This window comes from Schistocerca gregaria, unplaced genomic scaffold (assembly GCF_023897955.1).
Source record: "Schistocerca gregaria isolate iqSchGreg1 unplaced genomic scaffold, iqSchGreg1.2 ptg000180l, whole genome shotgun sequence".
Classification (NCBI taxonomy): Eukaryota; Metazoa; Arthropoda; class Insecta; order Orthoptera; family Acrididae; genus Schistocerca; species Schistocerca gregaria.
Genome location: NW_026061730.1, coordinates 5,658,912 through 5,680,248, shown reverse-complemented (window position 1 = coordinate 5,680,248; position 21,337 = coordinate 5,658,912). Strand labels below are relative to the sequence as shown.

The following is a 21,337-nucleotide window of genomic DNA, read 5'->3' as shown; positions in this document are numbered from 1 at the left end:
TATTGTTCTGATGTTTCACCAGTGGAGGCTAATGCATTATTGCACTGTGTAGCTTTTCATTCAAAAGAATTAAGATCTGTGCAACAGACCACGAATATACTTTAAAGTTACTAAAATATGGGATTGCACCTCTTTACTACAAAAGCATGGAAGGAATGTAATCATAAAATGAGGGAGAGGTAGAAGGAGAGGGAGAGCTTATTTCAATAGTGGTAAAAGTCCATTACCTCCACTTTTCTGCCTATAATGCTTCTGAAATTAATGATCCAACCAAAGAGAAAAAAAGTTTAGTGTCTAGCAAGAAGCCATATGCTTGAATATATTTGTGTTATCTCAACTGCAGATTTCTCAGCACTCATTTTACTTTAGGACTCTGTATCTCAAGATGAACAAAAATGGACTTGTACAACTGTTGAAATAAGCTCTTCATATGTAACTTGATTCTGAAACAACCGTGATTAAATCAGGGTATTGTTAGCAGTCAAATAATGTACAGGCTTCACATTTGTTTCAAAAAACGGTAACCTAATGCATACATGCTAATTGATTTTGAGTGCTGTGGGTGTTATTTCAGGCAGAATTTGGCTGCTCAATAATGCTACACTCAAGGAGCAGGGATTGTTGACTAAAGGTCTTGAAAGTTAGCCCAAGGTAAAGTTACATATTTTTGGTTAAACATAAATGGAAGGAATCACTATCACTGCAAAATAAATTTTTATTCATATCTAATCTCAACATGTAAATATGCATGTGTTGTCTGTTCCTTTAGACATGTCCAAGGGGACAGACAGCATTTTGATCCTGCAGCCACAATGACTCAGGGACAAAGGAAGTAGAGACATTAGTTGTCTGTGGGCATTAATTTACATCAATGGGGAGAGTTGAAAACTTGTGCTGGACCAGGAATTGAACCCAAGTCTCATGTGGACTGGGCAGTTGCAGTGACGACTATGCCATCTGGACACAGTGGTCATCACATCTGCATGGTCTACTCTAGCATGCTTCCTGTCATACCCAAATTCTGAACTTACTCACCACTGATGCAGTGCTCATGCTCGTGATCCTCCTTACACATGGTGTCTCACTGGTTCCTATAAGAGATAGTGTGGTGTGCATCTACACTAAAAGGATCATTGGCTGACATCACCTTAATTATATATGTGGTGTCCATTCTTTCTGATATGTCGATGTATCGTCACATTCTGTTCCAACAATCTGAACATGTTTTCCTTACTCCAATCATTTGTCCAGCGTTGTGGACATGAATGTGTAATATCAGCATTCCCTGTTTGTGATCATTTGTTGGTAAAAAAAATTGTCACAACATGGTATAATTTTGCTTGCTGGGATCAACCCACAACAATGGGGACAAACATTCAGCCAGTGTGATATTCCTCCTCTCACTGTGCCATTATGGTCAACACTCACTCATTGTGCACCTTCATCAACGTATCTGAAAGGGGCTACAGTGCATACTGGGAGCATTAAGTGATTGACTACCGATACCTTGTATTTTCTACTGGTTTGAATAAAATATGCTTACCTTTCAGTAGGTAATTATGCATCCCTTACTGTGCTGTGCTGGTGTTACATACAGCAGTTTGAGCCTCTGAGACAAGCAGTTGCTGGCCATTCAAAACAAACAAAAGACAATTGTGTAATAGACTGCATGAATCTATGCATTACAGTTTTGTGAATGAGAGATTACATCTCTGAAACTACCATTTTCCAGAGAATATGTAGTGGAGGTCACAAAACTAATGAAAGGTCTGATTTGAGTCTTAAACTCTGCTCAAATTTAGCTGATAGTAGTTCATCCACAGCTTGACTCTACAAATTAAAAGATGTTCTCTTGCCTCACTTACAAATATTCATTGCCTCTTCAGCCAACAGCCAAAAACCAGAGTGGATTATGTAACAGGAACAGAAAGTGAAAGTATGCCAAATAAGTACTGCACAATGGCTGATAACAAAATCAGGGGCAATAGAACTGATTTGGATGCATTCTGACACACTCTCTTTCCAATTGATACTATTGTATTGGATGATACTAATGAGAAAAGAATATTGAGAGCTGTCATATTCACACAGAAGACAGCAAGCAGTTATAATTCACAGATTGTGTTTTTCTTTCAGTCTGTTGAAGATCCATTGGGAATATCTTTGTCCACTGATTTTATCAAGGAGGATCCTGAATTAAATATAACTGAGAATACTGTAAGTATTTACATCTCTGATGTATTGCATGTATTCAAGTAGTAAGTCTTTTGTTAAGTGTGTAGAGTAAAAGATGCATTGCAGTGGAATTGTCACAGATAGTCAGTTTTCTGGAATTTGTTGCTGTTCGTAATTGTAGAGTAGTCTTGTACTCCTGCACTTGACTTTCAGATCACCTCTTACATTCTGTCTGTTTTAAGTAGAAGTGGAAGTGGACTAGTGGCTGGTATAATCCTGTTCTCAGTAGCCCTTATTCTTATCAACTACATTGTATAATGGTTGTCTGTGATGGTCGCGAAATTCACATTTAGATGAAGTGTAAGTTCTAATATTGTAGGTGATTTGAGAGATACTCCTACTTTCAACAACTTCTGATAAATAGAATTCAAAAGAACACTGGCTGTTCTTATCTTTTGTGTGAATCATAGTTATTCTTGACTTTGCCGTAAATTTTTTTTTTTGGGATTTGAAAAACAGAGATGAAATTTGTGGGTTCGAGATCAGCCCCGATATGTTGGCCACAACCTGTACATATTGTGGCAGCTAATGTGGTGCCTGTTCTATTACTTATAAAATTTTCATTAATAGAAAAACTCTTATAGCTTTTAGTGAATGATTGTACATAGCTGAAGCCATGTATGGCCCCACCATTCAAGTCCTGGCAGATGTGAAGAAGTAAGATTATTTTTTTAAATATGCTTTATGACCTTGCTAAGGGAAGAAGAAGCTCACATTGATAAACATGTCACAAGAATGAAATTAGACAAATATTGTGGAACATTCGACACACATTTGCGAAGGTTAGGTACTGGCTCACTCTTGATCTCATTGTTCATAAACAAACTTTCTGAAGCTATAAAGGATTTTTCCGGCACTGAAATGTTAGCTTCTTCAGACACTGGAATGTGTGGTGATTATACAAGCATACAGGTCTAGGATCTAAACTATCTTGCTAGGGACAGCTCAGAGAGTATATAAAGGAGTGTAACTGATTCACAGCTAACAGGCCAAGACTTAAATGTCACAGGAACTCATGTTATGCCATTTTAAACAAATGAAAGGGATGCATTGGCATCACAAGTAGACAGGACAGTAAGTGAAACAATAGTAGTGTTGTTCCACAAGAAGGGTTTTACAGAAATGAGACTGCTGCGCATAGTAGTCAGGGATGTGCATATGAGGAGTTTGGCTAAAACAGTGATCTGTAGGGTGTCCTAGGGCATAGCTGTAGTTGTCAAAGTGGCTGGATTGTAGTTTGTGACCACTTACCACGAAAATACAAGAGGCCATACTGGCCTTCATATGCAGCCCAAGAGATCACAGGTCAAACAAGATGTCTCCATGGCACCGGGCCAGAGGTTCAGGGACAGTGTCCACTGCATGGAGTGCTGCTCCCATAGCAAGTGTGAAGAACAATGTGTTGCTGATTGTGTGGTCTGGAATACCATGTCATGTGGTAGGCACTGAAATCACTGATGTTGTACCCCACTTGTTACTTTGAAAATACGTAACTTAAACAGTGGTAGACACCTGAGATATCTATGAATAGGATGTGAGACCATAACAGTGATGTTGAGTAGTACATGCAGTTGTGCAGTAAATATCTTAGCTCTGACAGCAGTGGACATGCAACCTTTGTGGTCTCGGAAGAATAAAATGCAAGAGCTTAATAATGATGCAGAAAAATAGGGCTGACCATTTTGATGCTGGCATATGGCCAGCAAGATTCTGTAGTAATTGTGGAATTGGGAATTTTATTAGGTAATTGCATGAGAAGCTAGAGCAAGCTAGCAAGATAGCAAATTAATACTTTGTTGGAGAAGCAGTTCAGTGCCAGGCTGCTACATCTGTTACTGGTAGGTTCAAACAACACAAGTGTAATGGAGATCCTTCAGGAACTCGAATGAGAATACCCAGAGGGAAGGTGATGTTCTTTCTAGAAACACTATTGAGAAAATTTAGAGAACTGCCATTTGAAGCTGACTGGTGAACGATTTTGTTGTTGCCAACATACACAGCACATAAGGACTATGAAGGTGAAATTTGAGAAGTCAGGGCTGATTGAGAGGCACATATACAGTCTTTTTCACTCATATTTGTGAGTGGAATGGGAACGGATATCACCAGCAGGGTTATGGGATACCCTTTGCGATGTGCCATTAAGTGGATAGCGGAGTATAGATGTATGTGGAAATTCTAGGTAAAATAAGTAGCTGACCAATGTAGTAGGAGCAACAATGATATTTTTCATAGTAGTAAATGTACATATACATACATACAAAATAATCTATTACTAGTTCCCTTAATTAGCCATGTGAGTAGATTGGCACTAGTCACAAACAGCTGGTTGTCACTACACTTCACAGAGAGAAATCCCTGCGGGAGCTTCTGCCTTACAATTTGCAGTGTGGCTCATCCCACATCCATCCATGTCTTCATTTATGGAATGCAGTGTGTAAATTAAAGAATGAATGAATGAATAACATTCACACCATATCTCAAGCCAGGGCAGAGATTACAGTGTTGCAAGCAAATTTAATTTTCTGAGAAACATTGTGAAACATTCAATAATAGGTGCAACCCATCAAGACAAATTAAGATCATCATATTTCACTGAAAGAAGTTATACCTGTATAAGAAATTCCTCAAGGATGTTTAAAATCATCAGATTTCACAAGACTATAACTTTATTTATTACAAAGGCACAGAATTGGGGTCAGATTTTTATTTCTATATATGCCTGCAAAGCCTTTATTTCCAAAGGAACCATAGAATTTTCATGTTGCTCACATTTTGTGTGTGTGTGTGTGTGTGTGTGTGTGTGTGTGTGTGTGTGTGTGTGTGTGACATTTAAGCATCCAGACAATAGACTTGATCGATACATTTGCAAGCATGTCAGTTTAGGAAACTCAATGCTGTTACCATGTAGCATCATAGTTCATCCAGTGTTATTGGTACACATAGGTGGAGCCTGTCACAAACACCCACCAATAAAAAAGATACAATACTGTGAGATGAAGCAAATTTCATGGTCAGGTCTGCAAACCCTTTAGCTGATCAATGCTGCTTCCAATGCAGTGGTATACCATCCGTATGAAAAATTATATTTCTGATAATTTCCCATCTGTTCGGTTTTTTGGCCATCTATGTGTTTTCTAACATTGTCAACTTTCTTCAATTAGTTACAGAATATGCTCCTCTTCAGATTCAGTTCAGTGCTAATCTCATCAAACTGTTCATCACATTACTTATGTTTAGTAATAACTCCGGATCACTACCAACAAACTTCCTGCCCCATATTGCACAGCACTTTACCCTTATTAATGTTGCAGGTACCAGTTCAAGTCATCCCTTGAAGACTCATTTTATAAGATGGAAAAGCAATCAGAAATGGCCTGCTACTAGAAGAAATAGACACTACTGGTCACACACTAAATGAAACATACTGCATCCGATTCCTTGGTGTCTGCTTGGATTTCAATTGAAATGGGGTCCACAAATTGGTAAAATTGAAAAGTTGATCCCCTCAGCATTACTCACTTACAGGAAATTTCAATGGCATCTTTAGAAGTGTTCACTTCTTTTTGGAATTATCTTCTGGGAAAGCCAAATAGAAATAAATAAAATATTAATATTATTTAATGTGAAAGGCAATAGGGAGTTCCATAGTGATATGTAGATGCGAAGTGTTCACATCACATTCCTACTACAAGCTTGTACAGGATAAATACTAATTTGTTCATTGCTGCCATATTATCCTATAGGCTAGGACTGAGAGAAAGCGTGCTGGGAAGCATTTCTGCATGTGGACACTCTGGAGGAACATTCATTAATTGCAGGGCAGAGAGAGATGAGCTTTTTGGTTATCACATTGTCATGTTGGTGAATCCTTAATTTATTATCGACCTGAATGCCTGAGAACTTAGCTCTTGGAACCTCATCCAGTGTCTGTCATTGATAACTCCTTGTATCTGTAAGTCATTTGAATTTGTTTGGAATTGCATGATGTATGTTTATGTAAGTTTAAAGGTTGAATTTTTGTGCTGTTGCCTGTAAACCAGTTGCAAGCATGTTCCATTATTCTCCTGGCTTTTTCTAGTATGAATGTGTTTGGCCATTATCAGTGTACTAATTATCGGCAAGCGTTGCAGATTTTGAAGGCATCTCCAATGGCTTTAGCACAACATTTATGTAGGTCAGTCCTGTGGGGCATCATATGTATTGTTCCCCATTCTGTATTCTGATTTCCTCCCAAGGTATCATTTATCACTATTACCCAGTTTATTGTTGCTAAGCTAAGATTCAGTTCTTGTAAGTGTAATTCATTTAACATGACAACACTTGTAGTTTTCCCGAGTAAAGGAAGATTAACGCTTTAATGTGATGCCAATAAGTTTTCTCCACTTCTATGTGACTTGTACAGTTACAGAATGAAAAAGTCATCCCAGCATTGGGGGACTGCTGTAAATAGTGAAGGAGAACATTTTGTTGATTATTTTAGTCTCTTATTTGTATCTGTTATATATTAAAATTAAGTAAATATGCCATGAACCATATACCAACCAAATAATTGCTCGAAATGGGTACATATGCCTTACCTTTTTTCATTTTATTGGTAAACTGTGTTTTCTTTCATCACTGTCTAACCAGTATGTATAATGTTCCAAACAAAACGTGGTCTGTTAAGCCCAGAGTCTGAATACAGATGTTGCAAACACGGATTGGTATTGTACATATCTTTTGCAACACAGCTAACTCAGTGGATGTGTGCTAAGTCTTCAGTGATGAATCATATTGCCTTTAGTAGTCAAGTTTATAAAGGATTTAATATTTTCTCAAAACAATTCTGATCTACAAGTAAGGTTATGGCTGAGTAAATGTCAGAACATTCTTAATTTCTTGTCGTAAAATGATGTGGCTCTGTTGAGAGGTTAATGTAATCTGTCCACTATTGATTCTCATAGTATTTGAGAAGTAGTGTTTGGGTCAGCTGTGTTGTGACAGTTAACCAACATAATAGCTAATTACTCTTGTTGTGAAGTATCGCTTAAAATAATTTTAATGAACATCCCATAGGGTGCATTGAAATATTTTGTAGGTTATCAACTAAATTTGTTTACTTCATTGTAGAAATGACTGAACTGCTAAATATCCACCATTTGATGTTGGAAATAATTTGATTTTGTTGTATGATCAGTAGGCCTGGTAGTTGCAGTGGATAGAGATACAATTATTTCTTAATGGAATACAACAGTATAGTTACTCATTAAATGTTAGTTGACTCGAAAGTACAATTCAGCTGAGGAAAGAGCGACTCAAAGTTTTCTCTTGGGCAATCACATGTTTGAAAAGTGAGTTTCATTCATTGTTATATTAACAGTTCCTTTTCTAAATGTTTGTTAATGGGTTCACACAATTGGCCATGTGGAATTAAAGATAGCTTCTGAAAGAATTTCTTAAAATTATGTTTAAATCAGAAATTATTTGAATTGCACCCTTCCTTTAAAATCCAAATACATAGGGAATATGTTAAATTAGGCTTGAAATCTTGAAGATAAAAGTAAAAAACTAATGTCATTTGGGACACCATAGATTCTATACATAGCTCACACAAATAGCATTATTCATAATGCAATTTTTGATACTCAAAAAAACCAAAACTATACATAAATCATACGATTTAAATACACGAGTCTTTCGGTTTTTCATTATATTACATTTTCTTCTTAAAAAAAAAAAATCGTCTTGCAACACAGTCATAGGTCCCAATTCTAAAGACATAAGTAATATCTGGTGCTTTTTAAATGATCATTGGTTAATTTATTAATGTTCAAATTTGTTCAGTTCTGACAAAAAGTGCTGTCACTTTTGTATTTTGTGAAAAAATTGTAGCCGTTGGTATGGGTTTCAAAAACATCACCATAGGTTCTGCATTTTCAGAGATGCCATAGAAATTGTTTTATACCTCTCTCATTTTGAATTTCTACAATGACAAACAGTCCAGGATTTATCAGATCAATATGCACATTCTTGACAGCATCTGTTACTATTGTGTCTTCGTCTGCAGCATTTGATCCCCGCAAGAATCATTTTCCACCTGTGAAAGCCAAGCACATCTTTGATGGGTTGCATCCTTAGTTACAAGAAGATGTTTGGTTTTTTCAAGCTTCAGGGTTGTTGTGACAACAATATTATGATAGCTTAAGGTAAAAAATAATAATAGTTTTGAATACGAGCAAAAACGTTTGACATGAATGCGAGTTACACTCACTCAGTTGTCCAGAAACCATCTTCCAGTACCATAAAACATGGTTTTTACTTGAATCAGAGTTTGTGCCATTTATACAAATCTGTAGCTCAGCCAGCATACCATTTTCTGTGTTTCATCTGGTTCCACATTCCTCTCCTCATTGTACCACAAATAGCATCCATGACAACTTTACCATGTCACGCATAACAGTCCATTTCCAGTTTAAATACTTTTGAACACAAACTGGATAATGTGTACTTTTTTTCAAATATAGAAGTACAGCCATCTCAATGAATTGTCATTTTTTTTAGATGTGAGATCATCTTATTTACATCAGGTATTACTTGTATGAGAACACAGCAACAGAAACTTTTTCATGTGTTAGATCACATTAGTGATGATGGCATGATAAATTGTTCCTGCAGCATCCAGGCACAACCTGCAAATCCTGTACTTATTCATGTTATGAATGAGCACTTTGACTCTGGTCTTCATTAATCAAAGACACACTATCTACAAAGTCAGTCTGTAGATCTCCAGATTTGAGAAATCCATTTTGCGCATATCCCCAATTCAGCAGATTGTGAGTTTTTTATGAAGCAGTGAAATATTAAATATAAAATTTCCTTATCAATTTCTGACACTACGTCAGTGATGCTACCATTAACTTCTGCATATTTTTGTTGCCTGTCAACATCAATCCATTTTTTTCCATTTACTTGTTTGTCAGTCAATATCATTCTTTAATGTGGAGTGAAGTTTAGGAGTTACAGTTTTTACACTTTATACATGAGTTCGTCCCCCCACCCCCATGAACCATGGACCTTGCCGTTGGTGGGGAGGCTTGCGTGCTTCAGCAATACAGATAGCCGTACTGTACGTACAACCACAACGGAGGGGTATCTCTTGAGAGGCCAGACAAACGTGTGGTTCCTGAAGAGGGGCAGTAGCCTTTTCAGTAGTTGCAGGGGCAACAGTCTGGATGATTGACTGATCCGGCCTTGTAACAATAACCAAAACGGCCTTGCTGTGTTGGTACTGCGAATGGCTGAAAGCAAGGGGAAACTACGGCCACAATTTTTCCTGAGGGCATGCAGCTTTACTGTATGATTAAATGATGATGGCGTCCTCTTGGGTAAAATATTCCAGAGGTAAAATAGTCCCCGATTCGGATCTCCAGGTGGGGACTACTCAAGAGGATGTCGTTATCAGGAGAAAGAAAACTGGCATTCTACAAATCGGAGCATGGAATGTCAGATCCCTTAATCGGGCTAGTAGGTTAGAAATTTTAAAAGGGGAAATGGATAGGTTAAAGTTAGATATAGTGGGATTTAGTGAGTTCAGTGGCAGGAGGAACAACGCTTCTGGTCAGGTGACTACATGGTTATAAACACAAAATAAAATAGGGATAATGCAGGAGTAGGTTTAATAATGAATAGGAAAATAGGAATGCGGGTAAGCTACTACAAACGGCATAGTGAACGCATTATTGTTGCAAAGATAGATACAAAGCCCACACCTACTACAGTAGTAAAAGTTTATATGCCATCTAGCTCAGCAGATGACAAAGAAATGTATGATGAAATAAAAGAAATTATTCAGATAGTGAAGGGAGACGAAAATTTAATAGTCATAGGTGACTGGAATTCGAGTGTAGGAAAAGGGAGAGAAGGAAACGTAGTAGGTGAGTATGGATTGGGGCTAAGAAATGAAAGAGGAAGCCGCCTGGAAGAATTTTGCACAGAGCACAACTTAATCATAGCTAACACTTGGTTTAAGAACCATGAAAGAAGGTTGTATACGTGGAAGAACCCTGGAGATACTAAAAGGTATCAGATAGATTATATAATGATAAGACAGAGATTTAGGAACCAGGTTTTAAATTGTAAGATATTTCCAGGGGCAGATGTGGACTCTGACCACAATCTATTGGTTATGAACTGTAGATTAAAACTGAAGAAACTGCAAAAAGCTGGGAATTTAAGGAGATGGGACCTGGATAAACTGAAAGAACCAGAGGTTGTACAGAGTTTCAGGGAGAGCATAAGGGAACAATTGACAGGAATGGGGGAAGGAAATACAGTAGAAGAAGAATGGGTAGCTTTGAGGGATGAAGTAGTGAAGGCAGCAGAGGATCAAGTAGGTAAAAAGACAAGGGCTAGTAGAAATCCTTGGGTAACAGAAGAAATATTGAATTTAATTGATGAAAGGAGAAAATATAAAAATGCAGTGAATGAAGCAGGCAAAAAGGAATACAAACATCTCAAAAATGAGATTGACAGGAAGTGCAAAATAGCTAAGCAGAGATGGCTAGAGGATAAATGTAAGAATGTAGAGGCTTATCTCACTAGGGGTAAGATAGATACTGCCTACAGGAAAATTAAAGAGACCTTTGGAGAAAAGAGAACCACTTGTATGAATATCAAGAGCTCAGATGGAAACCCAGTTCTAACCAAAGAAGGGAAAGCAGAAAGGTGGAAGGAGTATATAGAGAGACTATACAGGGGCAATGTTCTAGAGGACAATATTATGGAAATGGAAGAGGATGTAGAAGAAGATGAAATGGGAGATACGATACTGCGTGAAGAGTTTGACAGAGCACTGAAAGACCTGTCGAAACAAGGCCTTGGAAGTAGACAACTTTCCAATAGAACTACTGACGGCCTTGGAAGAGCCAGTCCTGACAAAACTCTACCATCTGGTGAGCAAGATGTATGACACAGGCGAAATACCCTCGGACTTCAAGAAGAATGTAATAGTTCCAATCCCAAAGAAAGCAGGTGTTGACAGATGTGAAAATTGCCAAACAATCAGTTTAATAACCCATAGCTGCAAAATACTAACACGAATTCTTTACAGACGAATAGAAAAACTAGTTAAAGCTGACCTCGGGGAAGATCAGTTTGGATTCTGTAGAAATACTGGAACAATTGAGGCAATACTGACCTTGCGACTTATCTTAGAAGAAAGATTAAGGAAAGGTAAACCTATGTTTCTATCATTTGGTGACTTAGAAGAAGGTTTTGACAATGTTAACTGGAATACTCTCTTTGAAATTCTAAAGGTGTCAGTGGGAATTTTCAGGGAGCGAAAGGCTATTTACAAGTTGTACAGAAAGCAGATGGCAGTTATAAGAGTCAAGGGACATGAAAGGGAAGCAGTGGTTGAGAAGGGAGTAAGACAGGGTTGCAGCCTCTCCCTGGTGTTATTCAATCTGTATATTGAGCAAGCAGTAAAGGAAACAAAAGAAAAATTTGGAGTAGGTATTAAAATTCATGGAGAAGAAGTAAAAACTTTGAGGTTCGCCAATGACATCGTAATTCTGTTAGAGACGGCAAAGGACTTGGAAGAGCAGTTGAACGGAATGGACAGTGTCTTGAAAAGAGGATATAAGATGAACATCAACAAAAGCAAAACGAGGATAATGGAATGTAGTCAAATTAAATCGGATGATGCTGAGGGAATTAGATTACGAAATGAGACACTTGAAGCAGTAAATGAGTTTTGCTATTTAGGAAGTAAAATAACTGATGATGGTCGCAGTAGAGAGGATATAAAATGTAGACTGGCAATGGCAAGGAAAGCGTTTCTGAAGAAGAGAAATTTGTTAACATCGAATATAGATTTAATGTCAGGAAGTCATTTCTGAAAGTATTTGTATGGAGTGTAGCCATGTATGGAAGTGAAACATGGACAATAAATAGTTTGGACAAGAAGAGAATAGAAGCTTTTGAACTGTGGTGCTTCAGAAGAATGCTGAAGATTAGATGGGTAGATCACATAACTAATAAGGAAGTATTGAATAGGATTGGGGAGAAGAGAAGTTTGTGGCACAACTTGACCAGAAGAAGGGATCGGTTGGTAGGACATGTTCTGAGGCATCAAGGGGTCACCAATTTAGTATTGGAGGGCAGCGTGGAGGGTAAAAATTGTAGAGGGAGACCAAGAGATGAATACACTAAGCAGATTCAAAAGGATGTAGGTTGCAGTAGGTACTGGGAGATGAAGCAGCTTGCACAGGATAGAGTAGCATGGAGAGCTGCATCAAACCAGTCTCAGGACTGAAGACAACAACAACAACAACAACAACTACATGAGTTCGTATTACACATGAATTATCGGTAGACTACATGTTCCAGTAATTCCTTACCTCATAAAAAATGCTCTTTTCATGCATTCACCAGATAATAAGTGTTGGCATGATACCTTCATACATACATTGAGGTGTAATCAAAATGAACAAAGTGTGTAATAAATCAATGTATTTTTTTATTTGTCCTATTTCTGTATCTGCCTAAAATTGCTTATAAGCTCCTTGAACTGAAAATACCATGTAGTAATTTTTGCAAAACTCTGTGCATCTTTATCTTCTGATCTTTAAATAATGTCCGGTGCTTGACAGATTGTCATCTCTGTTGTAAAAAAAATCAACTGTTTGCTTCTCTTTTTCTGAAACCTTGTTATTCAGTTCGTGTTGTTAATGTGTGCTTAAACATTATGGCAGTTGTTCCACTGGAATAATTAATTTGTTTGTTACTCCATGTTTGGCTCTCTGGATGTAGTTATTTAAATCTTTTCAGTGCTTTTCCTAAAGTTTATGGGGATTAGTATCAACGTAAATAGGGTTCTGATGATTACACTCAAGTGACATGAGTGGTTGTGCATTTACATTACTTGTACATACTCTTCACAACTCTTTTTCCTCTTTCCCTGTATTTTAAATCTAGACATTTGCGAAGTTGTTCTCTTCCCTTTCTTCTGGAGTCTTGTGATATTTGCTTGTCTTTTTCTCTACACTGAACCAATTGTAATTGATTTGCTTACAGTTTTGCAAAATTTCTCTCTCTCTCTCTCTCTCAAATTTACTATCCATTATCTTCTACAGAAAACTAGTAATAATAATGTGTAACAATGCACCAGCCTTCATATGCAGATGTATTACTATGTAAATTATCCAGTAAATGAAACTTTTATTGTTCCATCCACAAAATAATTTCGCCATAAATTCTTTGCTTTACATCACATCTTTCTTAAATTGTTTAGATTAAAGTTACCTAACAAAAAATTTAAACATTCTTCCTGACCTACCTTCCGTGTAGTAAGAATCCTTGATGTTAAATTCTTCTTTGGATATCACAACTTAATCAGTATTTTTAGTTCCATATCTCGCAGCAAACATGATGAATTTAAACTTAACATGCCTCTAACACTGTAGCCAAACAAAATGTATTTTGTAACATGGTCTACGCAGTTCAAATCAACACACAGGAAGTGTCATACTGATCAGTACATCAGGTATGTAATGTGAAGACAAAGATTCGTCATATCATTGTAACTTCTACTTGTAACTTTCAAAAAATAATGTGCGAAATTATTTACATTTTTGCTCTTCAGACAGGAAAATAGATACTACAGATAAACCTTGATACAGAAACACAGATAAGGTTCAGAAAATTATATTTTACTCTCATGTTCACATTTTGGATTGGCTCAAAACTACAAATTTGTCAGACAAAATGGCTGGTCTTCACTTAACTTCAGGTGTTGAAATAGCTAGTACTGACAACACATGCACACAAAGGTACAAGGAACTTCCCTAGCTTTTGGAAACAGTTGGTAACAGATAGAGGAAGGTTAGGAAAGAAGGGCAGGTCACTGAGACCTAAAGTGTGTCACTCACAAGGAAACATCACCAATTTGACTTTATATTTTATACAGAACAAAAGCATACAATGTTTTATGGAGTACGACACACTTTTTTCTTAAAAAAAATTCTTACATCATTCAGGTGTGTCTTATACTCAAAATCAGTTTTAAAATGTCCAGTGTTTAATTTAAAATTCCTGCCAGGCTTAAAGAAGGCCATATATTCAGTGCTGTGGGAAACCTATAACTATCTGGCAACACGATTCAACTGGCAACAGCAGTGCACCGTTGCAATGAACATGAGCTATAGAGCTTAACAAGCCTGTTAACACTGTCCCCCTCCTGCCCCACCATCACAAACCTAGAACACTGTCAAGCCTTTGATGTATCACAGTAGTCTACAGTGCCAGTGAACTTGAACTGAAAGTGATTTGTATTATTGTTAACAGGAGAGTATTTTCTTTAGTAGTTTATTAATGAAAAAATAGGGGTTTCATATGAAGTGGGCTATAAAATGAAGATAATAGCATATGCAGTACAATACGGAAACAGCTGAGTGGCATTTTGGTCCTCCTCCAACAGAAAGAGCCATTCGTGATTGGCTTGCCAGTAAGGAAGAACTGAAAAGAATGAGTAAGACTACATGTGCCAGTTGAGGACTGAATGCAAAATGGCCTAAACTAATCTTGTATCCAGAATTAAAGCAACAAACTACTACTTCCCCATCTTGTGTTTCATTCACAATACAATCCTACAAACTGTAACCAGATGTACGTATGACCATGTTCTGCATGGAAGATGGCATTCCGGTCAACTGACAACTTTGCCAATGATGTCAGGGGATGTATGAAACGAGGTAGTGTTTGTTGAGTAACCCCACATTCACAATCACCATGTACACAGCTACAGACAGTGCAGTTTGACACAGAGAAAATGCCTACTAGACTTGGCATTGGAGGGCCATAGAAAGTAACGAAGCAGGACTGTTAAAAATTGATGTGGCCTTATGGCTTAGTGTGAACTGTGCTGTTGTTTCTTAGATGTAACAATAGTTCATAAAGACTGATACTGTATCCCAAAGTCCAGGGCAGGGTCAACCACATGTGACTTCTGAAGAGAGGACTGTTATTTGGCTATAAGGTCACAACAGACTGCCTTTGTACTGCACAGTAGCTGGCATACAAGCCTGCAGCATCTGCTGGACAAGTTGTATCAAGGGAAACTGTGTGCAGATGGCTTTGGCAGAGTGGCATTTATTGTTGGAGACCTGCTGTATGTATACCTCTGACACATCTTCACAGAAGGCAATGTCAAGAGTGAGCAGGCAGCTTGCTTGTGACTAAGGGCAGCCTGCCCTGTCTTGTATTTGAATGGTGGACTCCATACTGCATTCCAGGATGTCACTTTGGGTGTCACAGGTGTGTGGTGTTGGCTGTGATAGTGGGACAAGTATCATACGAACTGCTTAGTACTTCTACACTTCAGATTATGTTTGTTTAGTGTTTAAGGCATGTATTGTAAATACTAATCTGGTGGCAAGTGATGAAAAACTTCCGTCTTTCCACTAGCATGTTACAGCATTGGCTGTTGCTATACTATGCCCAGCTGGCCCTGCTTTGCAAAGCAAGTTGTCCATGTTTTGCTTTTCAATGCATAACACCGTCACCCATGTGCAGCTGGCTGTTCTTCTGCTCTAGCATATTTTTTGGCCAATTATGGTCAATAGGCTACATAGACCTTTTTGTCAAGACTCTGTCTCTCGGATTGACCAAACTACACTACCCATTAAAACAGAGTTACTGGCGACAAGTATTTCCGGCCTTATTTCGCCACTTATGTATCGTTCTAACAATTAGTTACCTTAACCCTTTCACTGAATCTTATAAATTTCCATAGGGCCCCTTGCCTTGCACCTTGACTCAAACACCATGGTACTAATTTCATTACTATGCTTCTTGCACAATTTTTTTCCAACTCTATATGTCTGACTTAAAAGCAAAAATAAATCGTTTATTCTTCATACTATATCACTGTGCACTGTGCTGCTTTTATGCTTGGGTTATCCAATGCCATGGAACCTGAACTATGGCTGTGTCCGAACTCGGTCATGTTCTTTGTCTTTTGTGTACCAGAACAACACCAGGCTCAGGAGAACAAGTGCCGCTGCAGTGGTTGGTATGACAATGGTGAGTGTTGTCTCATTCTGTGCTGATTTTCACAATATGAATTTACATGTTGCAATAATGTTTCCAGGGAGATTGGTTCAGAAGTGTGTTTACAGATTACATTAGTTTGATTTAAGGTTTGCAGCAGGTGGCACTTCCATTGGCTCTTCAGGCCAGTACAAATGTGGCCGGGAAATGCTCAAGTGAGTTATCCCTGCAATAATGGTGGACATGCAGAAAGTAGGCCCCATTACTTTGGACACTATTCCATTTAATAAGAAAGCATTCACCTTTCATTCTACCCTCGTTGCTGATGTACCCCTCCACTTCTTGTAACAACTAGCTGCTACTACCATCTTGACAAAGCCCATGTGCCTCGACATGCTGAAAGTACAATTCTGGCTGGACCACTTTTTAATTGTATTCTCTTTCCTCCTTTCTCCCATTATCAATTTAACTGCACAGGAATCCTGCCCCACTCATATTACCATACGCAGACAGACTATGATTTTCTCTCGGTGGCATTTTTGTAACTTTGCTTCCTCCATTTCTACATATCTTCCTTCATCTTTTGCAGTTAATGACAGTCGCTGAGTTTTTCCTCCTACAAATTTCTTCAGTGTTCCCCTTGTGACGAGTTGTGCATGAATTATGTAGCACTCATGATGTTCTTGTTTCCCTGCTACTGTTACAGAAATGGAAATAGAAACTTTTCTTCCATCAGTTCTCAATTATGCTGTGGCTATTCCAAATTAAAGGGCAAGCCTTTGTGCTCAGGTTCTTAAACCAACCTCAACTTTGGCGATAGTTCCTTCTGTACTTTCCTTAGACCCTTTAAATACTTCTCTTCTTGCAACAAATTTACCCCTAGCTGGAACACTATCTTCTACGGGCTGCAACCATTTTAATAACTACTTCCCTCTCTAAGACTTCTACTTGGATTTGTAGTTCTTCGATATTCTGAGTAATATGTAATACTGCTGGTTTTCTACTTCATCTACATCTACATCTACATCCATACTCCGCAAGCCACCTGACTGTGTGTGTCGGAGGGTACCCTGAGTACCTCTATCGGTTCTCCCTTCTGTTCCAGTCTCGTATTGTACGTGGAAAGAAGGATTGTCGGTATGCTTCTGTGTGGGCTCTAATCTCTCTGATTTTATCCTCATGGTCTCTTCGCGAGATATACGTAGGAGGGAGCAATATACTGCTTGACTCTTCGGTGAAGGTATGTTCTCGAAACTTTAACAAAAGCCCGTACCGAGCTACTGAGCGTCTCTCCTGCAGAGTCTTCCACTGGAGTTTATCTATCATCTCCGTAATGCTTTCGCAATTACTAAATGATCCTGTAACGAAGCGCACTGCTCTCCGTTGGATCTTCTCTATCTCTTCTATCAACCCTACCTGGTGCGGATCCCACACTGCATTCCCATGCTTCTTCTCAGTTTTATGAATAAGTTCAAAATCAAATTCGCTTAGCCTTGCTGCCCATCATGTCAGCCTATTGGAAATGATTCTTTAACCCCAACAACTATTTTAAGGCCATATGACCTGTTATTACTCTGAATGTTTTACTGTACAGATAAAATTTGCAGTATGAAAGTCCATAAATAAGGTTAACTTCCCATTCTCCATTTTGGAATAATTTCATTCTTCAGAATTCAGTTGCCTTGAGTGTAAGCCACTGGATGTTCTACACATTCTACCTCTTCTGATAAGAGACAGGCTGATGCATGAATTTATGCATCACATAATAAAACATTATGTATTAAAATCTGGAAATGCTACAGTTGGAATCAATGTGTAAGCTTCTTCTAGCTCCTCAAAAGCATTCTGGCACTGTTCTGACCACACAAATTTAATACTCTTCTTCTAACAATTGTCAACCTTTTGGCAGTACCCACGCATCTTCTTACGAACTGGTGGTAATAATTCAAAAGTCCAGAGTGAGTGCAACTCTTTTACGGATTGTGGTACGGGAAATTCCCATACAGCTCTAATTAATATTGGTCTGTGTTACATCCATCTTTTGATATGTCCTAGGTATGCTCTCTATTCCATCAAAGAGTCACACTTTTTTGTACTCACTGTTAACTTCACTGCTTTTAACTTCACTGCTTTTAACCTTAGGAATACTACCCTTAAGCACTGCATATACTGACTGCTGTCACTTCCATAGACGATTATTCCATCAAGATAAACAGCATTTCCATGGTTTCAAACTTCTGAGAATTGTGTCCAACAATCTCTGAAATGTTATACAGGTGCACTTTTTAATGAGGATGGCATCCTTTTGGTTTGGTAGTGTTCCAATGGTTCCAGAAATGCTGTATTGTGTCAGTCCTGTGATACAGGCTCTATCTGGTGATACTCACTCTGCAAATCCATTGTTGAAAAATATTAGGATAGCTCTAAATGATCCGTAGTTTCTGTGATGTTTGGGAAACGGTAGGCATCCATTATGGTTTTCTCATTTAGGTGTCTGTAATCAAACCCAACCTATATTTTTGGCACAAATATTCCTGCCCACTGTCGACATCACATTCTTCAAGTATTCCATCTTACAGCTGTTGATTGATTTACAACTTCAAAATTGGGTGAAAGTTGCTAGCTCTTCTGTATGGTTTCTGGTAGACTGATGACTCATGTATGCAGTGTTGTGTAATATGCATACCTGATAATGGTCATTTTGGAAAAAATAAACCATTGAATTCCAAAAGTAGTTTTGTCATCTGTTTGCTCTTGCTTCCCTGTAGATGCTTCACGTTTGCTCCTCATACAGTTTCAGTGATGTCTGGCAATTCTCTGTGGCTGACACCCCATATGTTCCATTCTTCTTCCTCCAAGATATTCATATTGGAGATTAACAACTGGTGTGTTAATCATGTGCCCTCTGTCCTGAAATGGTATGTAGAAACAGGTATGGGCATCATATGTCTGTTGAATAAACAACCCACCTGATCTAATACTTAATTCTCTTCTAATGGTTCCATCACACACAAAATTCCTGCCGGCAAGCTGGACTTGACACTGACCCAAAGAAATTTCCCAATACCCTTAGATACATAATCATGTGAATCGAGTCTTAGTATAGTTTTCATGGTTTAATTGGTTCATCTTTCACAATTGACTCTCCTTGCCACCTCTCTATCATGACTTAACCTAACTGAAGCATTTTTCTGCCATGTTTCACCCTATGTAGCTGGGAGTTGAGTATGGCACAATGCTGATAAGGAAATCTAATCCAGAATCATGTTGTACCCTCAATTGAATGTGACACAATCTCTAATCATTGTTTAAATTAAGCCGTATTCAGGTGGATGCCTGTGTCCACAGTCCTAATGGTGTGATGATGTCTTTATTCCCACTCCATGCAGTCTGTGTACTGTGGTGGGTCCAATTGCGTACATTTCACCAGATCACTACTGGTGACTGAAACATTATCCCCTGTGTCCAATGATATCGTGGAATCATTTTTGTTCTTATTCGTCTTACCCATACAGATCTTATGGCATACACATCTGAATACAATTTTGTAGCATCTAGTCTTACTGGGAAGACCATAGGTGGACCAGGGGTCCCAGCTAGTGTTCAATACCTTATTTCTACCCGGTCATCTACTTTTAAAACTGTTACTTCTTCTTTCGTTATTCACATCACCCTGAGGCTGGCAACACTTCATCCTTACATGGCCTGTTTGTCCAAACTTGAAATGTTTTATATTAGCTGCAAACAGTGTCCATTTGCCCTGTATTCCAGTAGACAAACTGATCTCCTCACACACTGTAGTTACTGCACTGCTGTGCGCAAACTTTTAGACACCCTGTCCACACACATTCTGCAATTTCTGCATGCAGCCCTCTTAAAAAAGCTTTGAAGACCCTCTGCTATGCTTCTTGCAAAATAATGTCATTAACTTCAGCATCCTGCCCCAATGCACAGATACATCCATTGATTTTCCTTATCCTATCTGCAAATTCTTCCACAGTTTCTTTATTTCTCTTAGTTATTACTGTGAATTGTTCCCTATAGTGTCTGGCACTATTTTGATCCATATATCTTAGAATTAACCCTTCTTTAAATTCTTCGAATATTGTGGCCCCCTTCACAGCTCTTGTATACCCTAAATATGTTTTTACTTCCTTTGTTAGTATCTGTTTTGTAACAGTCAGTAATACTTCATTAGACCAACTGTGCATCTGAGCCAGATATTGAAGGTGAAGACATGCTCATTGTCAGTTGTTTTACCAGGACAAGGACCAATTAAACTTATGTCTGACAAATTTACACTGTGTTGAATGATCGTGATCCTGTCAACCCACAAAGTTCCTTACTTTCTGCTGGTAATTCTGTTACCTTCTCGAACAATATACATACTACTTCCGATTGTGGTAAACCTTGTGTCTCTGGTTCTAGTCAAGCTTTGTCCTTGACAACATTCACTTCGAGAGCTAACATTCTTAAGACAAGAAGACAAAATGCATTAACTTAATTCTTACATGTAATTATGAGCCACATTTTCTGCCCAGCACTGCCTAGCTGTATGGCCCAAATGATTACATGTGTAACATTTTCCTAGAAGTGATTTCATACATTGCACTTATGACCCTTAAGGTTACACTGTGCACATCTAACAGTCACTAACTAGTCATACCTTCTATTACCTCTAAGAGTAGAAAAATCCACTGGTTCTCTATTCGCAATAAAATCTACATTATAAAATTCACCTCTGTCAGATGGCTTTTCTATGACCAAAATATAAGGATTTTCTTTTTCTTTAATTCACTGTGACATAGGGTGTAGGTTGAAATATCGCTCTAAGAAGTGATGGCAAAGTTCTGACATCAATGTTGCATGACACTTGGATTGTCACATGTGGAGGGTGAAATGAGGTGTCAGGGCGACTAGATATGTTTAATTACTTTCTTTTTTCCAGCCCTCAGCTGTAGTAAATCAGGAATAGCTTGGTAGAGGCTTCCAGTTGCCTCTTAAGTGAAATAGTAGACACCTGTCATTGCTGACAGGTCAAGGAGCAAGGCTGAATATGGGGTCACTCAGT

At 38.2% G+C, this 21,337-nt stretch overlaps 1 protein-coding gene across 23 annotated transcripts in view; it reads left to right on the top strand.

Moving 5' to 3' along the window:
- LOC126302904 (zinc finger protein 493-like) overlaps positions 1 to 21,337 on the top strand; it is a 129,618-nt gene that overhangs the window by 22,844 nt on the left and 85,437 nt on the right. For 21 of the 23 annotated variants that reach the window (XM_049991779.1, XM_049991781.1, XM_049991775.1 and 18 more), the window contains one exon: positions 2,137 to 2,217. In XM_049991779.1, the coding sequence (XP_049847736.1) occupies positions 2,137 to 2,217 (81 nt within the window). Of the gene's footprint in view, positions 1 to 2,136; positions 2,218 to 5,549; positions 5,812 to 21,337 lie in introns of those variants that run through there. The other 2 variants (XM_049991782.1, XM_049991776.1) reach the window with 2 other exon arrangements.